General features: G+C 57.3%; 2 protein-coding genes across 5 annotated transcripts in view; one reads left to right on the forward strand and one right to left on the reverse strand.

Moving 5' to 3' along the window:
* Positions 1–13471, forward strand: part of PAK6 (p21 (RAC1) activated kinase 6) — a 36390-nt gene extending 22919 nt beyond the window's left edge. For all 4 annotated transcript variants that reach the window (XM_039232934.1, XM_039232937.1, XM_039232936.1 and 1 more), the window contains 8 exons: positions 1289–1497; positions 2368–3021; positions 8421–8918; positions 9023–9156; positions 9528–9654; positions 9768–9893; positions 10362–10496; positions 11944–13471. In XM_039232934.1, coding sequence (XP_039088865.1) covers positions 1294–1497; positions 2368–3021; positions 8421–8918; positions 9023–9156; positions 9528–9654; positions 9768–9893; positions 10362–10496; positions 11944–12111 — 2046 coding nt within the window. In that variant the 5' untranslated portion in view covers positions 1289–1293 and the 3' untranslated portion in view covers positions 12112–13471. The remainder of the gene's footprint in view (positions 1–1288; positions 1498–2367; positions 3022–8420; positions 8919–9022; positions 9157–9527; positions 9655–9767; positions 9894–10361; positions 10497–11943) is intronic.
* A 4096-nt stretch (positions 13472–17567) lies between these two features.
* ANKRD63 (ankyrin repeat domain 63) lies at positions 17568–18716 on the reverse strand. The gene has a single exon (XM_039232725.1). The coding sequence runs from the start codon at positions 18714–18716 to the stop codon at positions 17568–17570; it is 1149 nt and encodes a 382-aa protein (XP_039088656.1).
* Between the last annotated feature and the right edge of the window lie 1547 nt (positions 18717–20263).

Here is a 20263-nt window from a genome sequence, read left to right on the forward strand (position 1 = left end):
AAATCTCTGCATAGATGAATAATCCAAGCATTCATTTCAAGAAACAAGCATGTCTGTTTCTTGAAACTTAGAGGTGGCCTTTCCAGGTGACAGTAGAGCCCCTTGAGTGTATTTGGCCACAATAAAGAAAAAATTAAAATGAAAACAACCAAAAAAAACCCCACATTGAGCTGTTTTGAGCCACTTCAGGTACAAAAGCATTCAGATGAGCACTCCGGACCAGACTTCCATCAACATGTGGTCCCCGCCCGGGGCTCCCTGAAGGCAGGCTGGAGTCATCACTATACCCTGGGTTTCCAGTCTCCCCATCTCGAGTCTGCATGCCCATGTCCCTGGTGAGCTACTGACATTGCTCACAGGGCCTTAGGAAAAGCCCAGATTAGCAAAGACAAAAATGGAGGTTTGGCTACAAGCGATGTTTTGCACAGAGTTCTGAGACCCAAGGGGAAAGGCCCAAGATGGTGGGCGGTGGGGGCGGGGTGCTTTCTTCCCTAGAGAGACTTACCCCTCGTACAGCTGTCCTCACCCATGCCAGCTATGCCCTGGGCTCAGGACTTTTCTGGAATTAGGGCCAAGCACTTGGTGATCAAGAGGGCCCTTTTGGGGTTCCTGGTCCTATGATAAGTGGTCCCAGACTAGATAGCATGGTGGCTTTCTATGAATGTTGTCTATCACGTAAACAGGGATTCCGTGGTTGAACCATCCTGGGACAAACAGGAGTTGAATGGGATCTGAAAGAAAAAACCTTAACATGCTGTTGGATTCGACTTACTAGTTTTGTTTAGGATTTTCTTTTTTGTTCACAAGTGACATTGGTTCAGCTTTTCTTTTTCTTGTACTATTCTTCTCTGGTTTAAGAACCAAGGTTGTACATACCTGCTTCATAGAATGCATTTGCTGCTTTCTTCCCTCTTTCCCCTTTTTAAATTATTTGACAGTGGAATGATATTTGTAATGGGCTTTGAGTCTTATAAAAACACACCCCCAGAGTCTGCCTGCTCGGCAGGAGACTTGGCACAGACAAGCAGACAGACACCTCTTTTCCTTGTTTGTAGTCTGTGTTGGCTTATTTCTGGCACTTTTGTTGTTTCTGGGATTGCTTTGCTGGGAGCTGGCCACTTCCCTGAGGAAGTTGGGCTGAGACGTGAGGGAAGCCCTGGGCTGGGGGGGTGGGGGGTGGGGGCAGGGAGAGCACTGAGCGGGTTGGGGGTGGGCACCCACCTGGCTTCCCCAGGCTAGGCTCCCGTGAAGCCCCTCAGTGGAGCTCAGCCTGACCCTCCCCACGCAGGCACCATGTTCCGAAAGAAAAAGAAGAAACGCCCTGAGATCTCAGCCCCACAGAACTTCCAGCATCGTGTCCACACCTCCTTTGACCCCAAAGAAGGCAAGTTTGTGGGCCTCCCACCACAATGGCAGAACATCCTGGACACGCTTCGGCGACCCAAGCCTGTGGTGGACCCTTCTCGGATCACGAGGGTACAGCTCCAGCCCATGAAGGTAAGGGAGGCCGTGGCAGGGATGGTCCAGCGGAGCATGGCCCCTCCCACTCCACGGAAGCCCGTGCCTGGCACAGCCACAAAGGCACCTGGAGGAACCACCTAATTACCAGCTATCAATTAGCCAGCTGTTTGCATTCCCTACTAATCAGCCTCACCCTGGGTGAGGATTCCATTTCCAGGGAGGAGGAGCCTGGGGAGTCCCTCTGCAGGCTGGTGGGGTTGCCAGACTTAGCAAAGAAAAATATAGGACGCCCAGAAATATTCGAATTTCAGATAACAATGAATAATCTTTCCATATGAGGTGTATCCCATGCAATATTTGGACACACAGCCCCTCTGGGGCTGGGGTTCCCAGGCCAGGGGGATCTAGTTGTGTGGGTCAGGAAGGGCAAGAGCTTGGTCGGGGCTGGGGTCAGGGGCCCTGCCAGGGTTTCAAGGCCACAAAGCCAATTAATGTGGAGGAGATCCCCAGACTGGTTGCTCCCTCCTCGAGGAGCTCTGACGTCTCCCATAAGCCCACAGATAGAGCCAGAGAATGACAGCAGACCCCTGCAGGGTCTGGACCCTACCTCGGTGTCCCCTCAGCCCCCCAAGCTTGGGTGCCCACACCACTTGGCATGCTGACTCCCACTGAGAGCCCCATGACAATGGGCCCTCTCCCTGTATCTCTGCCCTCAACCCCCCAACAGGCCCAATCTGCTATGGACCCCGGTGAGTGACTGAAAGATTAAGAAACAGATGACATAGCAAGCGAGATCCTTAGGTGTTTCTCCCAAAGGCCCCCGGGAAGGCTGTCTGACCTGGTCCAGAGCCACCCCTCCCTGCCACAAATGCGCGGCTCAACCATGCTCTTCTCCCCTCACTACAGACAGTGGTGCGGGGCAGCTCGGTGCCCACGGATGGCTACATATCAGGGCTGCTCAACGACATCCAGAAGCTGTCGGTCATCAGTTCCAACACCCTGCGAGGCCGAAGCCCCACCAGCCGGCGGCGGGCACAATCCCTGGGGCTCCTAGGCGATGAGCACTGGGCCACTGACCCGGACATGTACCTGCAGAGCCCCCAGTCTGAGCGCACTGACCCCCACGGCCTCTACCTCAGCTGCAACGGGGGCACACCGGCAGGCCGCAGGCAGATGCCGTGGCCGGAGCCACAGAGCCCAAGGGTCCTACCCAACGGGCTGGCCACCAAGGCACAGTCGCTTGGCCCCACCGAGTTCCAGGGTGCCACACAGCGCTGCCTGCAGTTGGGCGCCTGCCTACAGAGCTCCCCGCCCGGCGCCTCACCCCCTTCGGCCACCAGCAGGCGCGGGACCAAGTTTGCCAGGCATGGTTCCGAGGAGGCCCGGCCACAGTCCTGCCTGGTGGGCTCGGCGACAGGCAGGCCAGGCGGGGAGGGCAGCCCCAGCCCTAAGACCCAGGAGAGCAGCCTGAAGCGCAGGCTGTTCCGAAGCATGTTCCTGTCCGCACCTGCCACAGCCCCTGCGAGCAGCAACAAGCCAGGCCCTCCCTCTCAAAGCAAGGTAGGTTGGGACGGGGCCACCCTCTGGGGCCCCTGTCAGCAGGCCCGGGAGCCTAGCCTTCCCCACTTACAGGGCCAGGCTAGGGAGGGCATAAGGGAACACAGTGATCAACCAGCCAGCTCAGCCTCAGCTGAGGGTTCTACCCTGGCCTGTTAAAGGCTTAGCACAGGTGAGGGAGGTTCAGGCCAGGTCCTTTTCAGGGGGAGGGAGGGGCACTCAGAAAGGCCTTTGGTACATCCCAGTTTATGTTCTTGCTATCTGCGGTGTGTCTAGGTGGGCCATACTGGAAGGCAGACACCTCTGACCATAAGCCCAGGCCTTTCCTGGCCCCCAGCACCCAGCTCCCCTGACCCAGGCCCCAGCAGAGCCAGGTGCTCTGGTGCTGGGCAAGGGCAGGGTCTGGGCCTCCCTCTTGTCGAAACTTCTCTCCCTCTGCCCCTGCTTGCCCCAGAGCTCTCCTGAGGTCCTGCGGAGGTTCCCTGTCTGGACTGCTGCTCCCTAAGGTGTCAGAAATGTTCAGGTTAACCCCTTCTCCAGTGAGGATGCTTTGCTTCCTCCCCTTTTCCTTTAGTGGCCATTTGAACATTTCTGTAATGCTTTGTTCTACAGTCCATGTGCCCTGTGAAAAGCCAGAGGAACGAGCTTGCCTGGGCCGGGGAGCAGCAGGAGAGCTGACTTTTGGCATGTGTGACAGCCTTAAATGCACATGTTTTTCCTGTGAAATAGGAAACAGTGAAGGGAGCCCTAATGGTGACATTTCTTGGCAGGCAGAGGAGACTGGTTTTGCTTCTTAGATGCCCTTAGATGCCTGTCCATGGTGATAGCACCAGCCTTTCTCATTAGGCAGATAAGAAGATGGACTCAGGGCAGGACAAGCCCCAGGTGTCTCGAATGAGTCAGGGAAGGAAGCAGTGAGAGGGCCCTCCGGGTTCAGGCCTCTTGCTCCTGAAGGTTTCTGATCATGGCATCTCTAGCTCCTTCTTGAGGGGCCGGTAGAAATGAGCTCATGCTGCAGCACAAGGGTATGGAGTCAGACCTAAAAAACAACTGGTGACAGTGACAAGAGTGACCGAGCTCCCCTCCCCGGAGGGCTGTTAGAACAAGCCAGCCTCCTCCAGTGTCAGTGGTACATGAGTATGGTCCAGCCCGAGCTTGGGGAATGGCCCAGACCCTCAACCTTTCCACGTCACTGCCAGCCCAAGGCATCCAGGGAAGGTTCTAGGCTTTGCGCACTCACTGGGAAGAAGGACGTGGGCTGGGCTCCCGCGTGGGGTGCAGGTTTAGGGGTAGAACAAATGAGATGTGGCTCAATGTATCCGTATGAGGAACGTGTCTGTGAGCTGAGAAGTCTCTGGAAGGCCATCCCCTGGGGAGACACTTCGTTGAAAACCAAGGTGGGAACCAGACAGTGCACACTGCCCAGGAGGTGAGGACTGGAACTTGATCGCTCTCTGGCCTCTTGGGAGTCCTGTGGAAGGGCTTCAGGGATTTGGGAAAAGGGGGTGTCAACCCTGGGCTGGGCACTGCCATGCATGTTTCTGAGCTCCCACCAGCACCCCACAGCAGGGAGCAGGCTGTCCACCCGGCCTCTGTCTGCCTGTCCATCCTGCATACTTGATCAGGTATCTCCCATAGGCCATCCCTGCTGCGTGTGCAGGGCTGTCCCCTGCACCAGAGGCAAGTGGTAGTCATCTAGGGCTGGGAGATGCCACGGTTCCAAATCCAGGGAGTAGTTTCCTTCCAGGCACCTTGGGCATGCATTTCTAGATAAATGTTTTCAAGCCAGGCCTCTAACAGGCAGGGCTGAGACTTCCTCTGAGCTGCTCTGGGCCACGGCTTCTCAACCCCTTCACTATTGACATCTGGATCAGATCATCCTCTGCTGTAGGGGCTGTCCTGTGCACTGTAGGATATTTAACATCATCTCTGGCCTCTACCCACTAGATGGTGGTTGCACCTCTCAGATGGGACAACCCAAAATCCCCCAGACATTGCCAAATGTCCCTTGGGGGATGAAATCAGCCCCAGTTGAGAACCACTGCATCTGGCCCCCTACTCTACCCCCACAGCCCCAGGAACCACCAGACCAAACCAGCAGCTAGCCTTCCACATCTCACACATCCCAGGGGCTGGCTCAGGAAGCTCACAGCAGCTGTCCGTGCACTGGTGCCCTGGGAGGCCAAGCCACCAATTGTCACCTCCAGCTGGAAGAAACAACAGGAGGGTCTGTGGCTCTAGGGCTTTTGTACCTGGCCCCAGGGAGCTTGGCCTGCAGTCACTCACTTTGGCTAAACAGCAAAAGACCTCGATCGAGCCCTGAGTGGGGACTGGAGCCCAAAGAGTTAAAACAGGAACTTGGGGGATTTAGAAGTGGTTCCACTTAGAGGCCGAAAGGCCAAATCAGAAGACCTCAAGACTCAGCAAGCCTTGGTTAAACACCTACTGTGTACCCTGTAGTCTGTTATATGCCAGGGACCTCCAGCAGGACCACAGCATAGGGGTAACGGGTTAGGCTGACCAGGGCTCACGTCCACCTTGTTCCTTACTACTTACCGATGTTGGGCAAGTTACTTAACCTTTCTGAGCCTGTTTCTTATCTACAAATACAGATAATAATAGTACTCATGGGATAATAAAACAAGCCACAAGGTTGTGGGAATTAAATTAGAAAATGCATTTAAGAGCCCTGTCGGAGTGGTACACCCCCGATAAGTGGCTTTATTATGTTTTAAATATTATGACATGGCCTTTGCCTTTGGGGTGCTGACGGTACAGCCCCCAATCCCACAGCTGGAGAGTCTGGCCCTCTCACCATCGCCCGGGAAGGGAAACTGAGGCATCATTGTAACTCTACACATGACCCTTCTGGTGGCTTCTACACACAGACCCAAGGAGACGTCTGTATCACACAGGGGACTCTAGAACCCACAACAGTGAACTCCATCTTTGGTCCCCCTTTCTCTTTCTTAGTGTGGCCTAAGTGGCTTCCTCTGAGTTTTCCTTGTGGTGACGTTAAGTAAAAGCTCCCTTCTTGTGGAGACAGGCAGCAAGGCCAACAAAGGGACGCTTGGGATCAGAGGCTGTTGAGGTGAAGATTGAGCCCAGCCCCACTGCCCCCATCCCGAGTTCCAGGCCATACTGGATCCCTACTCTTCGATCCACATGCCCACTCCTGCACCAGTGGCCCCTGAGTTCAGCCAACACCTGCAGCAGTGTCTCCACAGGGGCCTTGAGAGCAGAGGGGGAGTGAGTCCCCTCCTTGTGGCTTGTCCTTACCACACCCACTCTCCCTACCCCCGCCACTGACGGTGCACACTCAACCACAGAGCAGAGATAGCCTGTGTAGGAGGCCAAGTGGCCAGAAGGTGAAGGGGATCATTTTATAGCCTTCCTTAGAAATGCAGGTAGAGAGAGGTCACGGGGCCATTAGAGCAACCTCAAGAGCAGCTCTGGGTATTTTTAGGCCCCCAAGCGCTGCCCAGCCCCACCCAGATGCTCAGAGAGCATGTTTTCTGTGAGCCATACCTTACAGGCCAGCTGGCAGCCTTTTTACAGGCCGCAGGGGCGACCTTGTGATTGGTGATCGTGTGATGTAGTGAGCTGTGCAGGCTGAAGTCTTGTGAACCGTCTGCTCCTGGGACATGGCCTCACAGCCTCAACAGTGGCCCCGCCCCGTCCACCCCCATCCCAGTCCTCCCACAGTCTCCCTGAGGCCGTGGAATTGCAGAGCCCATTTGTCCAAAGCCGCTCCAAGTGTGGCCCATAGTCCTCCTACATCAGAACCCAGGGGCCTTGTTAAAATGCAGAGTCACTGCTCTCGGGACTAACTGAGGCAGAAATCTGCATTTTATCCAGCTCCCCAGAGCACTGTGCATTTATAGAGGAGATTGGGGCTCAAAGAGGGTGAGGTGCCTAAGACTTATCGCTGGTCAGAGCAGTGTAGTAATGAAACCTAGGTCATGACCCCCAGTCCAGAGGTCCCACTGTTCCACCACAGAGTGGGGAAAGGTGGGTGCAGGTCAGGTGCCGGCAAAGACGTGGGAGGATCTATTTTCTGTCCAGATATGCTCAGCAAGCAGGACGGAATAGCCACAACAGGTGCTTAGAGGTTCTCCTGGCTCCTTCACTGTGCATGCTGGGGGCTGTGGCACCCTTGTCGGGGGAGGGGGCAGAGTCTGCCACAGCTGGGCTCTCTGCCGGTGAGGGCACTCACCCCTGTGCCAGATTTCCTGGAGGTCAATGGAGCTCTGGGGATCTGGACCCAGACCCACCGGACACCTAGACAGCTGCTATATGATGGGTTCTGAGATGTTCTGAGAAGTTATCTGCAGCTCCTGAAGTGTCCCTCGTTAGGTTACTTTTGGCCCTTTCCGGGAGCCCCTTTTAAAGTCATATAATGCCTGGGGAGGGTCGTATTGCATATCGCCAGCTCCTTGGAGAGAACCCAAGAATGGGACCCTTTCCTGCCGGGCTGGCAGGAGGGCATGGGCCCTGAAAGGCAAGGAGCCTCAGAGGATTCCTGGGCTGGGGCTTGGGCTCACTGAGGCCCAGCCTGCCACTCAATTGCACTTCCCCTCCCTTCCCACCAGTGGCCATAAGGATAGGCCCCTGCCTTCCTTTCCTTGTGGGGGTCATCTGCCAGGAGTTTCATGCTTGGGAGCAAGTAGAGAGGCTGTTCTGTGGACCCCCTAGGAAGCCTTCTCACCCCTGGCCCCAGGGTTTGGGTTTGGCTAGACCTGCCCTCCTGATTCCAGATCTCTGGCTCAGGGAACGTACCTCAGAACCCTCAGATGGTAAGATGGCTCTGTGGTCCTCTGTCAGGGACGTACTCTCACAGCATAGACACACAGACTCCCTGCTGTCAGGCACAAGTGGGACTATCAGAGCCCATGCTGTGGCTTCCCTGTCCTGTGCTGGGAGCGGTCACAGCTGCTCTGCTATCCACACCCCCACCCTGTCGCCCAGGGCCTCTTCCATCCACAGGGCCCCTCCAGTGGGAGAGCCCCAGGAATGAAGAATGCCTATGACCCAGATTCCCTGCACAGCCCAGCAGCAGAGGGAAGACGGCCTCTGGATGGCCTCCCTGGGGTCTGGCTGTCAATTACCCAGGAAGAAATGCCCAGCAGAGGACACCCCAGGGACTCTGCTTTCTTCAGCTTCCCAGGTGTGGCAGAGCAGATGTAAAGAGCCGCTGTTGCACTGCTCACTTGGGAATGCCGGGGGCTGGGTTGCAGAGCAGGACCAAGCTTTGGCTTCTGCTCCATTTGAAAATCCTTGCCCTTTTGGTCTGATGCCCCGCAGACCTGCCCCCGTCCAGAGGTCAACCCCTGCCTCTGGGAAGGTTGCAGCAAACGCTGCCACAGCCAAACCCCTTTCTGTTTCTTTTCTCCTCCCTGCAGCCCACATCCTCTTTTCGACCACTGCAGAAAGAACCCGCCCAGAGCCTGGTGGCCAAGGCCCAGTCCTTGCCCTCAGACCAGCCTACGGGGACCTTCAGCCCTCTGATCACCTCGGATACCAGCAGCCCCCAAAAGTCCCTCCACACAGCCCCAGTTGCCGGCCCACCCCCAGGCCGGTCTTCCCCTGCGGGCTCCCCACGCACCAGGCAAGCCCAGATCAGCACCAGCAACTTGTACCTGCCCCAGGACCCCGCGGTGGCCAAGGGTGCCCTGGCTGGCGAGGACACGGGTGTTGTGACACACGAGCAGTTCAAGGCTGCACTCAGGATGGTGGTGGACCAGGGTGACCCCCGGATGCTGCTGGACAGCTACGTGAAGATCGGCGAGGGCTCCACAGGCATCGTCTGCCTGGCCCGGGAGAAGCACTCAGGCCGCCAGGTGGCCGTCAAGATGATGGACCTCAGGAAGCAGCAGCGCAGGGAGCTGCTCTTTAATGAGGTGGGGGAAGAGCCCAGGGCATGGCAGGGTACTTGGGATGAACATCTGGGGGTAGGGGCAGTGGGGACTGTGCCTGGCACTCAGGCACCCCCCCTCCCCCCCAGGTGGTGATCATGCGAGACTACCAGCACCTCAACGTGGTGGAGATGTACAAGAGCTACCTGGTGGGCGAGGAGCTGTGGGTGCTTATGGAGTTCCTGCAGGGCGGGGCCCTCACGGACATCGTCTCCCAAGTTAGGTGGGCAGCTAGGAGGGCTGGGCTCTGAGAGCTGGCTTCCCCAACCCCCCCTCCCACCCCCGCCACTGTCCTGGAAGGAGTATTGGGCAGCCTCAGGCCAAGGACATTGGTGTGCCTGTCACATCCTTGTGAGCACCCCCTGTCTGTTTGGGTGAACCGACCCATGCGGTTCAGGGGAGTGGAGCGGGGAACACCAGAATGTCTTCCAGGCCCATTTCCATCGGGGCTCTGGCCTGACTGGACCCCACACATATTGCCCGTGAGCTGTGGGGCCAGGTACCAGGGACCCCTAATCTTCCCAACCCAGCTGCCCTGCAGCCCTGCCAAAGCTAACGTTCTCTTCTGCCTGTGGCCTGGCCTTCCCCGTCCAGGCTGAACGAGGAGCAGATCGCCACTGTGTGTGAGGCTGTGCTGCAGGCCCTGGCTTACCTGCATGCCCAAGGTGTCATCCACCGGGACATCAAGAGTGACTCCATCCTCCTGACCCTGGATGGCAGGGTAGGGCCCTCCCCTCCCTGGTACAGCCATGCCCTGCCCCCTGCTTCCCTACTCCCAACTCTGCTCCTGCTGCACCACTCATTCCCTTTCTCCCCCCCTCACCTCAACCGCAGGTGAAACTCTCTGACTTCGGATTCTGTGCTCAGATCAGCAAAGATGTCCCTAAGAGGAAGTCGCTGGTAGGCACCCCCTACTGGATGGCCCCTGAAGTGATCTCCAGGTCTCTGTACGCGACTGAGGTAACCGGTCCTTAATCCCCCAGAACTCCCAAAAGCAGCCTGGGGACAAAGAGCTCTTGTGGCTCTTGGAGAGACCTGCCCCCCCCCCCTCAAAATAGCCCTCGTTTTCAGATTCTCACTTAGTCAGTACCCTACCCCACTGCCCATTACGCCCTGCCCACTCTTAGATGGATCTGCTGTCACTTGTTACCTTGCTTCCCAAAAATGCTTCTCTGGCAGCACAAGGGCAAGGTGGGATATGGCCAGGCTTCCTCATGTGTGATGGCCATTCTCAGAGAATGGCTGACAGCTATGTCCCTGCAGTCAATGGGCACTAATGCAGAAAGGAACTGACCCCAAGGCAGGTGATCAGGAAGGAGGCCAGCTCACCGATGAAAGCCAGGACCAGCTACTCCCATCCTCCCAGGGTACCCTGCTACTAAGGGATCGGCTCTGGTCAGCGGAGTCAGGGACATTCTCTTCCTGCAGGTGGATATCTGGTCTCTGGGCATCATGGTGATTGAGATGGTAGATGGGGAGCCACCCTACTTCAGCGACTCCCCAGTGCAAGCCATGAAGAGGCTCCGGGACAGCCCCCCACCCAGGCTGAAAAACTCTCACAAGGTCAGTCAGTGCACAGGGTATGACCCTGCTGACCCCATTCTTTCTGAGGCTTCGAGGACCAGAGCCTGGGCTCCCAGGCCCAGCGTCTTCCTTCCACAGAAGCCAGAGGCTCCCAGGAAAGGCTCCTCTTTCTCCACACAAAACCAACACCTGGGTGTGGAGTCACATCTATACACAAACACCTGTGGTCACTCAGACAAGTTTCCACCTGCAGGCAAATGACAGGAGCCTGGGAGAAGGGAAAGCAAGCCATCCAGGAATCTAGAGAAGCTAGTTGAGCAGGAACCCCTCTACCCATCTGTCAGGGGAGCCATACCACAGCACAGTGTTCTGAGTCTGTCACAGCGAATTGGCTTGTCCTCTACTGATGCGCATCCTGACCACACCCAAACCACAGGTTTTCCCTTAAAGGTGGTGTGTGTGTGTGTGTGTGTGTGTGTGTGTGTGTGTGTGTGTCTGTGTGTGTGTGTCTGTGTGTGTGTGTTTAACCCTTTTCTGCCAAATCCACCCAAGCTCACAGGCCTTACTGGTAGACACTCCCTGCTGCTGGGCAGGTCCACACAGGGCAGCAAAATCGCACTGCCATCTGGTGGCCAGAGCGAGAAATGTCCTAGAGGGTTTAAGCCCACCCAGTCCCTGAAGGATAATAGTTCTGTGGCCCCACCGCAGCTGGATACGAGAACAGACAGGAAGATACCTTCTCGGACAACTGGTCCTTGGAGCCTGCACCGCCAGCCCCAAGATTAACATATAGGGGAGATTTCCAATTGGCTAATTCCCCAGAGGAGGTAGCCTTCTGTAACAGCCCAAGATTTAGCTTAATCCCAAGATACTGGCTCAGAATGAAGTGCGATAAGCCCCTGATTTAGACTCTTAGGCTTAGCGCAATAAAGAAATCTTCCCTTTCAGGTCCCACTTTGTTCTTTTCTATTCTTCAAAACATTTCATCCTTGACCTCTTTCTCAATCTTCACTAAAGACAGGGCGAGCACATTTTATCATTAGCCCCTGGGGCAGGTAAGAAAACTGAGGTTAGAGAAAATTTCAACTTGCCCAAGATCAGGGATAGACCCACGACTGGATCACTAATATGATGAATCCCGTGCTCCTTCCACAGAGCCACGGAGACTCAAAGCCTGAAGGCTGAGAGCCCTGAGAAGCGGGTTGAGGAATGGGGCTGTATTTGGAGCCCAGCTCCCCAGGACACCAGGCTTCTTCGGTCCACTGCTCAGTAGCACCCCCTAGCGGTGATCTAGTCACTGGCCTGATGCCAATTTTCTTTATGTACCCCATAATCGAAAACAGTACTGAGCCTGGGAGCTACTACCAAGAAGTAAGAAACGAGAGAATTCAGGACTTTCGAATGATGATGGGACCAGGCGGACAAGTCGCCCCAAAGCAACCCCATGCCGTGGCTTCCTTTCAGCGATGATGCCCTGTCTCTGCAGGTCTCCCCAGTGCTTCGAGACTTCCTGGAGCGGATGCTGGTGCGGGACCCCCAGGAGAGAGCCACAGCTCAGGAACTCCTGGACCACCCTTTCCTGCTGCAGACGGGGCTGCCCGAGTGCCTGGTGCCCCTGATCCAGCTCTACCGCAAGCAGACCTCCACCTGCTGAGCCCACCCTCCACCCCGGGTGCACCTGCCACCTATGCCCACAAGCAGGGGACACTGAGCAGCCAGCCTGCCGGCAGGGCCTGCCTGCCTCATTCTCTCAGTATTCTCTCCAAAGATTGAATGTGAAACCCCACCCACACCCTTCTGCCCCTCAGCCCACTGGGCCAGGCCGGACCTGCCCCCTCGGTCTCTCTCCCTCCCAAGAGAGTCCCCAGTTGCCTTTGGGATGGTGGAGACCCCCTTCTACAGGATGACCCTTTGTTATTTGCACAGGGATATTTCTAAGAAACATGGAGACCAGCACTCCTGGCCACTGTGGCCAACACAGCAGAATAAGCTGCTGCAGTTTTTTAAAGGTAGTTGTATACTAGCATCCCAGGCCACCCCAGAAGGCAGACCGTCTGTCTTCACCAGGATACCTGCTGTTCTCAGCTCCAGCTCTAAACCCTGGGGTCTCGAGAGGGCCACAGGGACGGTTTCTATTGCCCGAAGCTGTCTTCCTCCTTTATGTCTGACTTCCTGAAGGTACAGTCCCACCGGCACCTGCTTCCCGACCCACCTGCACTGACGTCACTCTCCCTGCACAGTCTACTCTGAACCGTGAACAGCCCACCCTCCAGCCAGGGGAGGAGGAAGGGCATTTTTCTGGGTAAAAGAGAAAGAACGGAGGTGGTAGTAAACGTGGTCTCACTTTACAGGATGGAGAGAACATCGTGTGTGTGTGTGTGTGTGTGTGTGTGTGTGTGTGTGTGTGTGTAAGTGGAGGACAGTCACCCTGACAGCCTGGCTCCCTTCAGGTCATTCACAGATCACTTACTTCAGTAAGGCTTCCCATCCTTTCTGCCACACTAAATTCTACTAAACTGAAGGGACCTGCTTTCTTGGCCTGCCTTCCCACCTCCTAAGTCCCGTGTTTCGACCTGAAGAGTGAAGAGATCCTCATCGAATCTGACGCATCCCATGGGCCTCACAGATTTCCAAGTTTCTCCTGCACTGTGGAGTCTGAGAGCCAGCGATGGGAATGGTAAAGGAACAAACTTTGTTTTGCCTGTGAGCTTCATCTAAATAACCAGGTCATCAAGGACCCATTCTTTTCAAAAATCTTGGTCTGGGGGAGATGAACCACCCCCTGGGATTCCATCCTGTCAAGAAATTGAGCACCCCCTTTGTGCAAACCATCTGCCCTAGCTGCCTCTTCAGACACCTGTCTTCTTGTCCCCCTTCCCTCCCCACCTTCAGGGATGTTGTGAGTCAGGGAATCCAGGGAAGAACTCCAGGTGTCAGGACCCTATCTAGATAATATTTTTAGATTCCTCTGCTCCTTAGCGGCCTGCTTTGGGGCCAAAAAAAAAAAAAAAAAAGGCAAGGACTTTTTTAAGGGTCAGAGTTTTAAAAACAAAAGCATCTTCCCTAGAAACTTTTGTGAATTGTTTGCACTTGTGCCTGTTTTAAATTAAACTGAGTGTTCAAAACCTCTGGGCTGTCGTCTCTGAGAACGGAGCCAGGCCGTCTTCAAGCTGGACACTTCAAGCAGGTGTCTGGTGGGCCCCCCTCCCATATGAGCTCCCCAGCAGTCACTCAAGTCAACAGAAAATCCAGCTCTCTAGTGGCATGTGGGCCCACGAGTGCAGATAAGGAAGGAAACAGGAAGTGAAGGGCCCCTGGGACTGAAAGAGCCGAGAAAGAGACAGAGCTGTCCTTCCCAGGGGAGAAGAACCCATTCAGGAAAACCAGGGCCATGTGCTCTGCTTCCAGGTACGACAGGGGCCCTGCAGGCAGCCACTGGAGCTGGTGGCCACTTTCCGCATCGGGGTCTCCTTCTTCCTTTCGCTTCCCGCTCCAAGGAAAGTCCGAGGCTGCTCTCCTACAGCTGTCCATAGAAAGTGGCCTTGAACTGCTTCCAGGGAGAAAGCAGTCTGTTTCGGTTCTCAGAAGCAAGGGGTTGTGGAGGAGCAGTGCAGGGACTGGAAATCGATAGATGTTGGCTCTAGTCCTGCAGGAAGGGGAGGTGGATGGCATGATCTTTAAGCATCTAGCTCGGACACTGTTTCCAGCACTTCCTCCCTGAGAGTTCATCCCACCCTCAGCCCCAGGGCTCACCGAAACCTCTTACCCAGGCTCCAGGGGTCATGCAGGGGTCATGCAGACCCTCTCCTGCTCCCCACACCAGCCCCACCTGACAGCTGCCCTGGTCTGAGGATCCTAGTCCCACCAGCTCAGCTGGAAGCAGAACCTGAGTCGTTCCTTCAGGAGGTGGCCACAGTGCACAGTGGGACAGGCAGGGATGGAGGCTGACGGAAGGCAGAACCTTCACAGGGAGCCAGCACACCCTCCTGGCACTCCACAGGGAGCCCGGAATCAGGAGGAGTTGGCGAGGCAAAGAGAGGCCAGTTCTTGCAACTGAATAATACTGGATTTATTAACTCTTCTTCTGAGTTGTAATAGTCCTTCAACCGCACACCGTCATTCCGAAAGCGTGTGCGGACGTCATTTAGCCTCCCACACAGCCTAGTTCTGAGCTTGATGTTAGGGTTCTGGGCTCCAGTGGCCCGGTGACTCTTCACAACAATGAAAGCAACGAAGATCGGAACAGAAAACTGTTGAGAAAGGTCTCTTCTAAAGTGGAGTGAGCTAGAGAGGACCCCAGCCTCGATGCCCCGGGGCTGACAATGAGAAGGAAGTGCAGGAGAGCAAAATGTGCTGAGACAGAGAAGTTTTGCCCAGAGCTGGGTCTAGTAAGAAATCTGCAAGAACAGCAAGTCAGTCACACACAGTTCAGTGCAGACAGGAAAGATCTGCTGTGGTTTTTTAGAAACATTGCCTTCAACCACCAAGCTCTTGGCACCTCCGTGGAGAGGAGGCTTCATGATTGTTTACTCAATAAGGAGGGCCCAGGGTGACATTCAACCAGAAAGCCACAGGTCAGCAACATTTGAAAGATGACAGCACCATCAACCTAATGTTCAACCCAGACCTTACGGTGTTATGAAGCCAAAATACTTGTATTCTTACACCATTAAAAACACCATGGAAATTAAACAGTCAGAAAGGGAATTAAGTGAGCAAGCAGGGATGGGGGGGAAGAGTTTGCACTTGGGATGTCCAGTTATCCCCCATCCCACCCCAGATCCTCTCCATGTGGCTTTCCAGGTGCTTCTGTATCCTTCACCCACCACCTAGACAGTGGGACTAAAGAGAGGCAGATGTCTGGGGAGAAAGGAATGAGGGGAGGGCAATACACCTCCAAAACGAAAGCAAATCTCATCAGAAGAAAACAGCGCAGGTCCCAAGGTTCAGAAATTATAAGACAGGGTTGGAAGCCCCTGTTTTTCAGAAGAGAGCAGGAACTCTCTGGACTTGGGAGCCTTAATGTGGAAGATCTTGGGGTCCTTAGTGAAGAAAGGTCTGGGCTCCTGCTACTCCCAATCCGAGTTTTTTTGTTTACTGTCCCTCACTCCACTGCTGGGAAATGATTTCAAGTATCCGGATTTAATAAACTACAAGAGGAAGAGGATTCCATGGGTAAATGCACACGGAGGGAGAAGTACATTGCGGTGATCCCAAGTAAAACCAGAAGTCTGAACTCCGAGCCAGAGCGCCGCGAGGAAAGCGCAGCGCTGCCACCAGGGGGCACCAGAGATCACGTCCAGTGCGGGGTTGGGTGAGGGGGGCGGCGTTGCTGATTTTGGAGGGGTGGAAGGACTACAGAGGGCCCGCTCACCCCCAGGCCCAATTTCTCAGCAGAGATCATTCTCTCCCTGGGCAGTTCCCTTAGAGTTACTGGTGCGAAATCTTCCGTTCTGCAAAGGCGTTTTAGATCGACGTCTTGAAAACCCCCCATCTCACACGGGTGAGGCGCTGCACGCTCAATCTTCGGGGTTCACAAAAAGAGCCCCCAAGCGCCGCCATCCCGCAGGCTGGGCGCACAGATACCTGTGCTAGCGTTTCCGCAGGGTCCTAGGGCACGCGTTCGCCAGACCCCCTAGAATCCCCCTCTTGGGCCAGCACAAAGAGGAGGGTGGGGAGGGGAGGAGAGGAAGGACCACGCCGGAAAAGGGCATTTAACCATCTCTCCACGGTTGCCTCTGACTCACTAATCTGCCCAGTAATGAAGCTTTGCCCGGCCTCCGTCCCACGCGCTGGGGCAGAGGCAGGGGTCCTTGGTCTCGACCTCCAGCATCCATCATCCGCCCTGCCCTCCATTAACAGCCCAGCAAGAAGCAGGAGCCCTTTAACAGCCCCCTTCCAGCTTCTCCAGAGTTTGATGTAATTTAAACCCGGACCTGCGGCTCGTGTGGGCTTCCCGACTCCCTCGCGCCGCCGTTTAACGTGGCAAACACTTCAGTCAATTATCCCCCTCGCAGAGCTTCTATTTAAAGAGACATTGTCAGGTTCTTAAGCCTCGGATCAGACCCGCTGCTTTCTGCTTCATATACAAAGACTCAAAACACGAGTTCTTTGAGGATTGGAAGAAATACAATTAAGCCAAGCCCTCGCAACCGTTCCACCCTGCGGGAGCACCCACATGCGGGACGGGGGAGCTGGGAGGTGGTGGGGGCGGGGAAGTGTCAAGTCCTTTCATTTCAGGCCTCTAATAGCAGAAGTAAGGCTGGGCCGCGAGGCACACAACCTCAAAGATAAAACTCAAATGCAGCCGAGCTGAAGAACAAGCTGGCTCAGGTGCTGGGAGCTGGGCTGGATAGGGGTTGGTGTGGGGCATCAACGAAGTTGAGTCCTGGGTCAGCCAAAGGCAGAGGCAGCTGGAATCACCCAGAAGCTGTTTCAGGAGACAACCAGCGTTCAATACCAAGGCTTCTGCCACCCCCAAATACGCTTTCATTGTCTTGAGGCAGAAGTTTCTCCTCAGAAAAACGTTACCTTCAGATTCCTTCCTAATCAGCCCTTCTGTCCAGAAGGGCTCAGAGGCCAGTCTCCTTGCTCTCCTCCAACACTTAAGAGGAAGGGAGACTTAGGTCACGTGCAGCATTACTATCGTATGACAAGACAGAGGGGGGAGGCTAGACCTTTTTTCTACAAGTCAACTCTTCTGCTGCCTGGCTGCTAGAGTGTGGGAAACTGGCCAGGAGGAAGTGACCTGGCAGGAGTCCTGGAAGACTCAGAACTGAGCCTTAGGGCTCAGAGTAGGGGATCCATCTTCCTGGCTGGAAGGCTGTAGCATATGGAACCAGTCTTCTACTCTTCCTTTTTCAGGACAGGAAAGGTAGCTCTAGGGAAGGAGAGAGACCTAGGCAGGTAATACCAACAAGCACAAAGAAGAAATAAAATAGGGGCTCTCTTCAGAGAGAGGGTTGGTAGAGGTCTCGCCTTGGCAGTGGGGACAGGTTCTGGGATCACAGGCCGGAAACTGCCAGCTAACTGAAAGACCTGGAAGCAAGAAAATCCCAGTGGAGGAGAGACCTTAAGAGCAGGGGAAGCAGGGCCCAACCTCAACGCTGTTTACCGCTGAGCGTGCAGCACCACAGCCTCCGTGCCCGCCTGCCAAGGCTGAGCCCCAGGCCCCGAGTGGGGCAGAGCATCGGCCTCTAACTCCGCGCCGCTCTCGGGCCCTGATGTCTCCCCGACCAGGCTGGGGATGTCTGGAGCTGTGGAGCGTCGGCGCAAACCCAAACGGCCAGAGCCGGGGCCACCCTCCGGGTGGGGGCTAAGGCCAATGGGGGCTTGCACTAAGGTCGGAGGCACTCCCTCCAGCACCTCCTGCGAACGCCACCTCCCGGTCCCCGAAGACTGGGGCGAGTGTGGTCGGGCCATCAGGGCTCCTGCCCGCAGTCGAGCCGCCTCCTCCTCGGTTACAGCACCCAGCGCCAGGCTCATGCTCCGGCCCAGCTCAGGCCTGTCGCTGCCCTGCGCTCGGTGCCGGCCGGAGCCCTTGCCCCCTGACCCAGCCTCGCCGCCGTGACCGTGGCCGCCGGCTGCTCGCGCAAAGCGCGCCAGGAGAGGCCGAGGTAAGCGGCGAGGACTGGGCCGGCGGCGCTCGGGGCTGGGCGCGGGAGCCGGACGGCCAGGGGGACTGTCGGAGTTGGAGCCCCGGGCGGCGGCGGCGGCGGCTGCGCGGCCCCAGGGCCCGGTGAGGGCTTGCACGCAGGTCCCGTGGCCGCGGGCGGCGGCCAGTTGCAGCGCCGTGAGACCCGCTCGGTTGGTGCGGTCGAGGCGCAGGCCGAGGCGGCGGAAAGAGCGCACCAAGAACTCGAGCACCGCCCCATGGCCGCACGCCGCCGCCCACATCACTGGGCTATTGCCCGCCGAGTCGGCCGCCTCCGGGTCGCCGCTGAACTGCACCAACAGCTGCACGGCGTCCAGGTGGCCGCGCTCGCAAGCCAGGCTAAGTGCCGTGCGGCCGCGCTCGTCCCGCAGGTTCACGGCTGCACCTTGCTCCAGCAGTAGCCGCACGAAGCGCGCGCGCAGCGCGGGGTCCGGCAGCCCCACCGCCACCATGAGTGGCGTGCGGCCCTGCTCTGCGCGGCAGTCGATGATGCTGCGGTCCAGCGCATCCAGCACAAAGCGGGCCAGGTGCACTTTGCCCGCCTGCATGGCCTCCAGGAAGGTGCGCGTCCCCGCTCGGGGGCACAGGTCCTTGGGCTTGAGCATAGCCCCGGCCACCGCTCGCAGGCAGCCCAGCAGCTCCGCACGGGGGCGCCCCTGTTCCCGCGCCCCGCCGGGCTCTGGGCCCCGCTGGTGCTCTGGTTTGGCTCCCTCCGCGCGTGGGCGGCTGCAGCCGAAGGTCCTGATGTTCCCACTCTTTTGCCCCCGCGGCTCCCGCTGCCCCGCCGCTCCTGGGCCGCACGCCTGGCGCCTCGCAGCTCCTTCCCTGAGCTTCCCGCCTGGAAGTGTAGGTTCCTCGCTACTCTGGGCTCCGCTCCCGGCCCGCTACAACACTACGGGAGCCAAAGCTCGGCCCCCTTCTGTCAGTCCCGCTGTTGTCCGCGTGGCCGGTGCCCCTCCGTCCCTTGTGGCTTGGAGCCGCGCCACTCACCCGCACCCGCGGCAGCCCCCGCTCCCCTGCTGAGACGGTGGCGCCCGCCGTGCGCGCCTGCCTCCAGCCCTGGCGGGGCGCGCCGCTCCTCAAGCTGCTGGCGCCGCTCCTCCGCCTCCTCCCCGCTCGCGGGGGCCGGGCCACGCCGGGGCGCTTGCTCCTTACTTGGGGGGCTCAGCGGCGCGGGAGCCGCCGCAAGCCTACATACCTGGCTTTATAGCCTCGGGGGTCTCCATGGCAATGGCTGCCCTGGAAGCGGGCTGAGCCGTCAGGGCAGGAACGCACGGGGCGGGGGAGACCGCCTCTGACCCCCACCCCTTTGTGGGCCACGAAGTCGGGGAGCGGCTCCTCCTCCGCGCTCCCCTGGGGCTGCGGCGGCAGTTGCGGGGCGGGGGCGGCCGTTGCTTGCTGGGGGCCACATGCAGCAGGCCAGGCCAATCCCAAAGTCACAGTCTTCTTTCCTCGTCTTCCCGCCCTCCGCCCCCACCAAAGTCGGTGCTCTTGGCTCCTTAGAAACTTGGGACCTCGGACCCGTCGGGGAAGACGGGAGGGCTGCCTCCAGCGGTCCAGGTGGAAGGAAATGGGATCCCAAGAGGGCAGAACTGGACCATAAGCGAGCCGGGAGGTCGCGGTGAAAGGCGAACAGGAAGTAATTGCCGGTGGGGGCGGGGGGGGAGGGGGTCTGCGCTGCGCACAGGATGGGGGGCGCTCATTCTGGCTGAGAACTGCCACTCGAAGTGTAGCGAATCACGCACTCACACACAGTTGTTCTTCCCGCACACGCTCACTCTGAGCGGGGGTGGAGGGGAGAGTGCGCTTTCCAATCTCCGACGTCTCCAACCCCGACCACGCGCGCGTTTGCCAGCTCCCGGCGGCTGACAGGCAGGCGGAGCCGAGACGCGGCAGCCAGAGCGGGAGCCTGGAGATCCGAGAGTGCTGCAGCCGCGTGAAGAGCTCCCTGGCGCCGCCACCCCGGGAAATGCTAGGGGACGAAACGCAAGGCTTCTACGGTCCTCCCTTCCCTCCTGAGCACAAAACCACCCCCAGACCACAGGGCTCTGATTTTGACTGCTAGCTGACCCTTTTGAAAGGGAAGAAGAGCGCTTGAGTCAGTGGGGTGTTGAAAAACCTCCGCAACGCCACTCGCTCCTGAGATGGAGGG

The sequence above is a fragment of the Hyaena hyaena genome, unplaced genomic scaffold (genome assembly GCF_003009895.1).
Source record: "Hyaena hyaena isolate Hyena2069 unplaced genomic scaffold, ASM300989v1 scaffold_70, whole genome shotgun sequence".
In the NCBI taxonomy this organism is placed as follows: domain Eukaryota; kingdom Metazoa; phylum Chordata; class Mammalia; order Carnivora; family Hyaenidae; genus Hyaena; species Hyaena hyaena.

What these genes read in the sequence shown, in the direction of transcription:
- ANKRD63 (XM_039232725.1), bottom strand. Translation starts at nt 18,716, where the DNA reads ATGCTCAAGCCCAAGGACCTGTGCCCCCGAGCGGGGACGCGCACCTTC.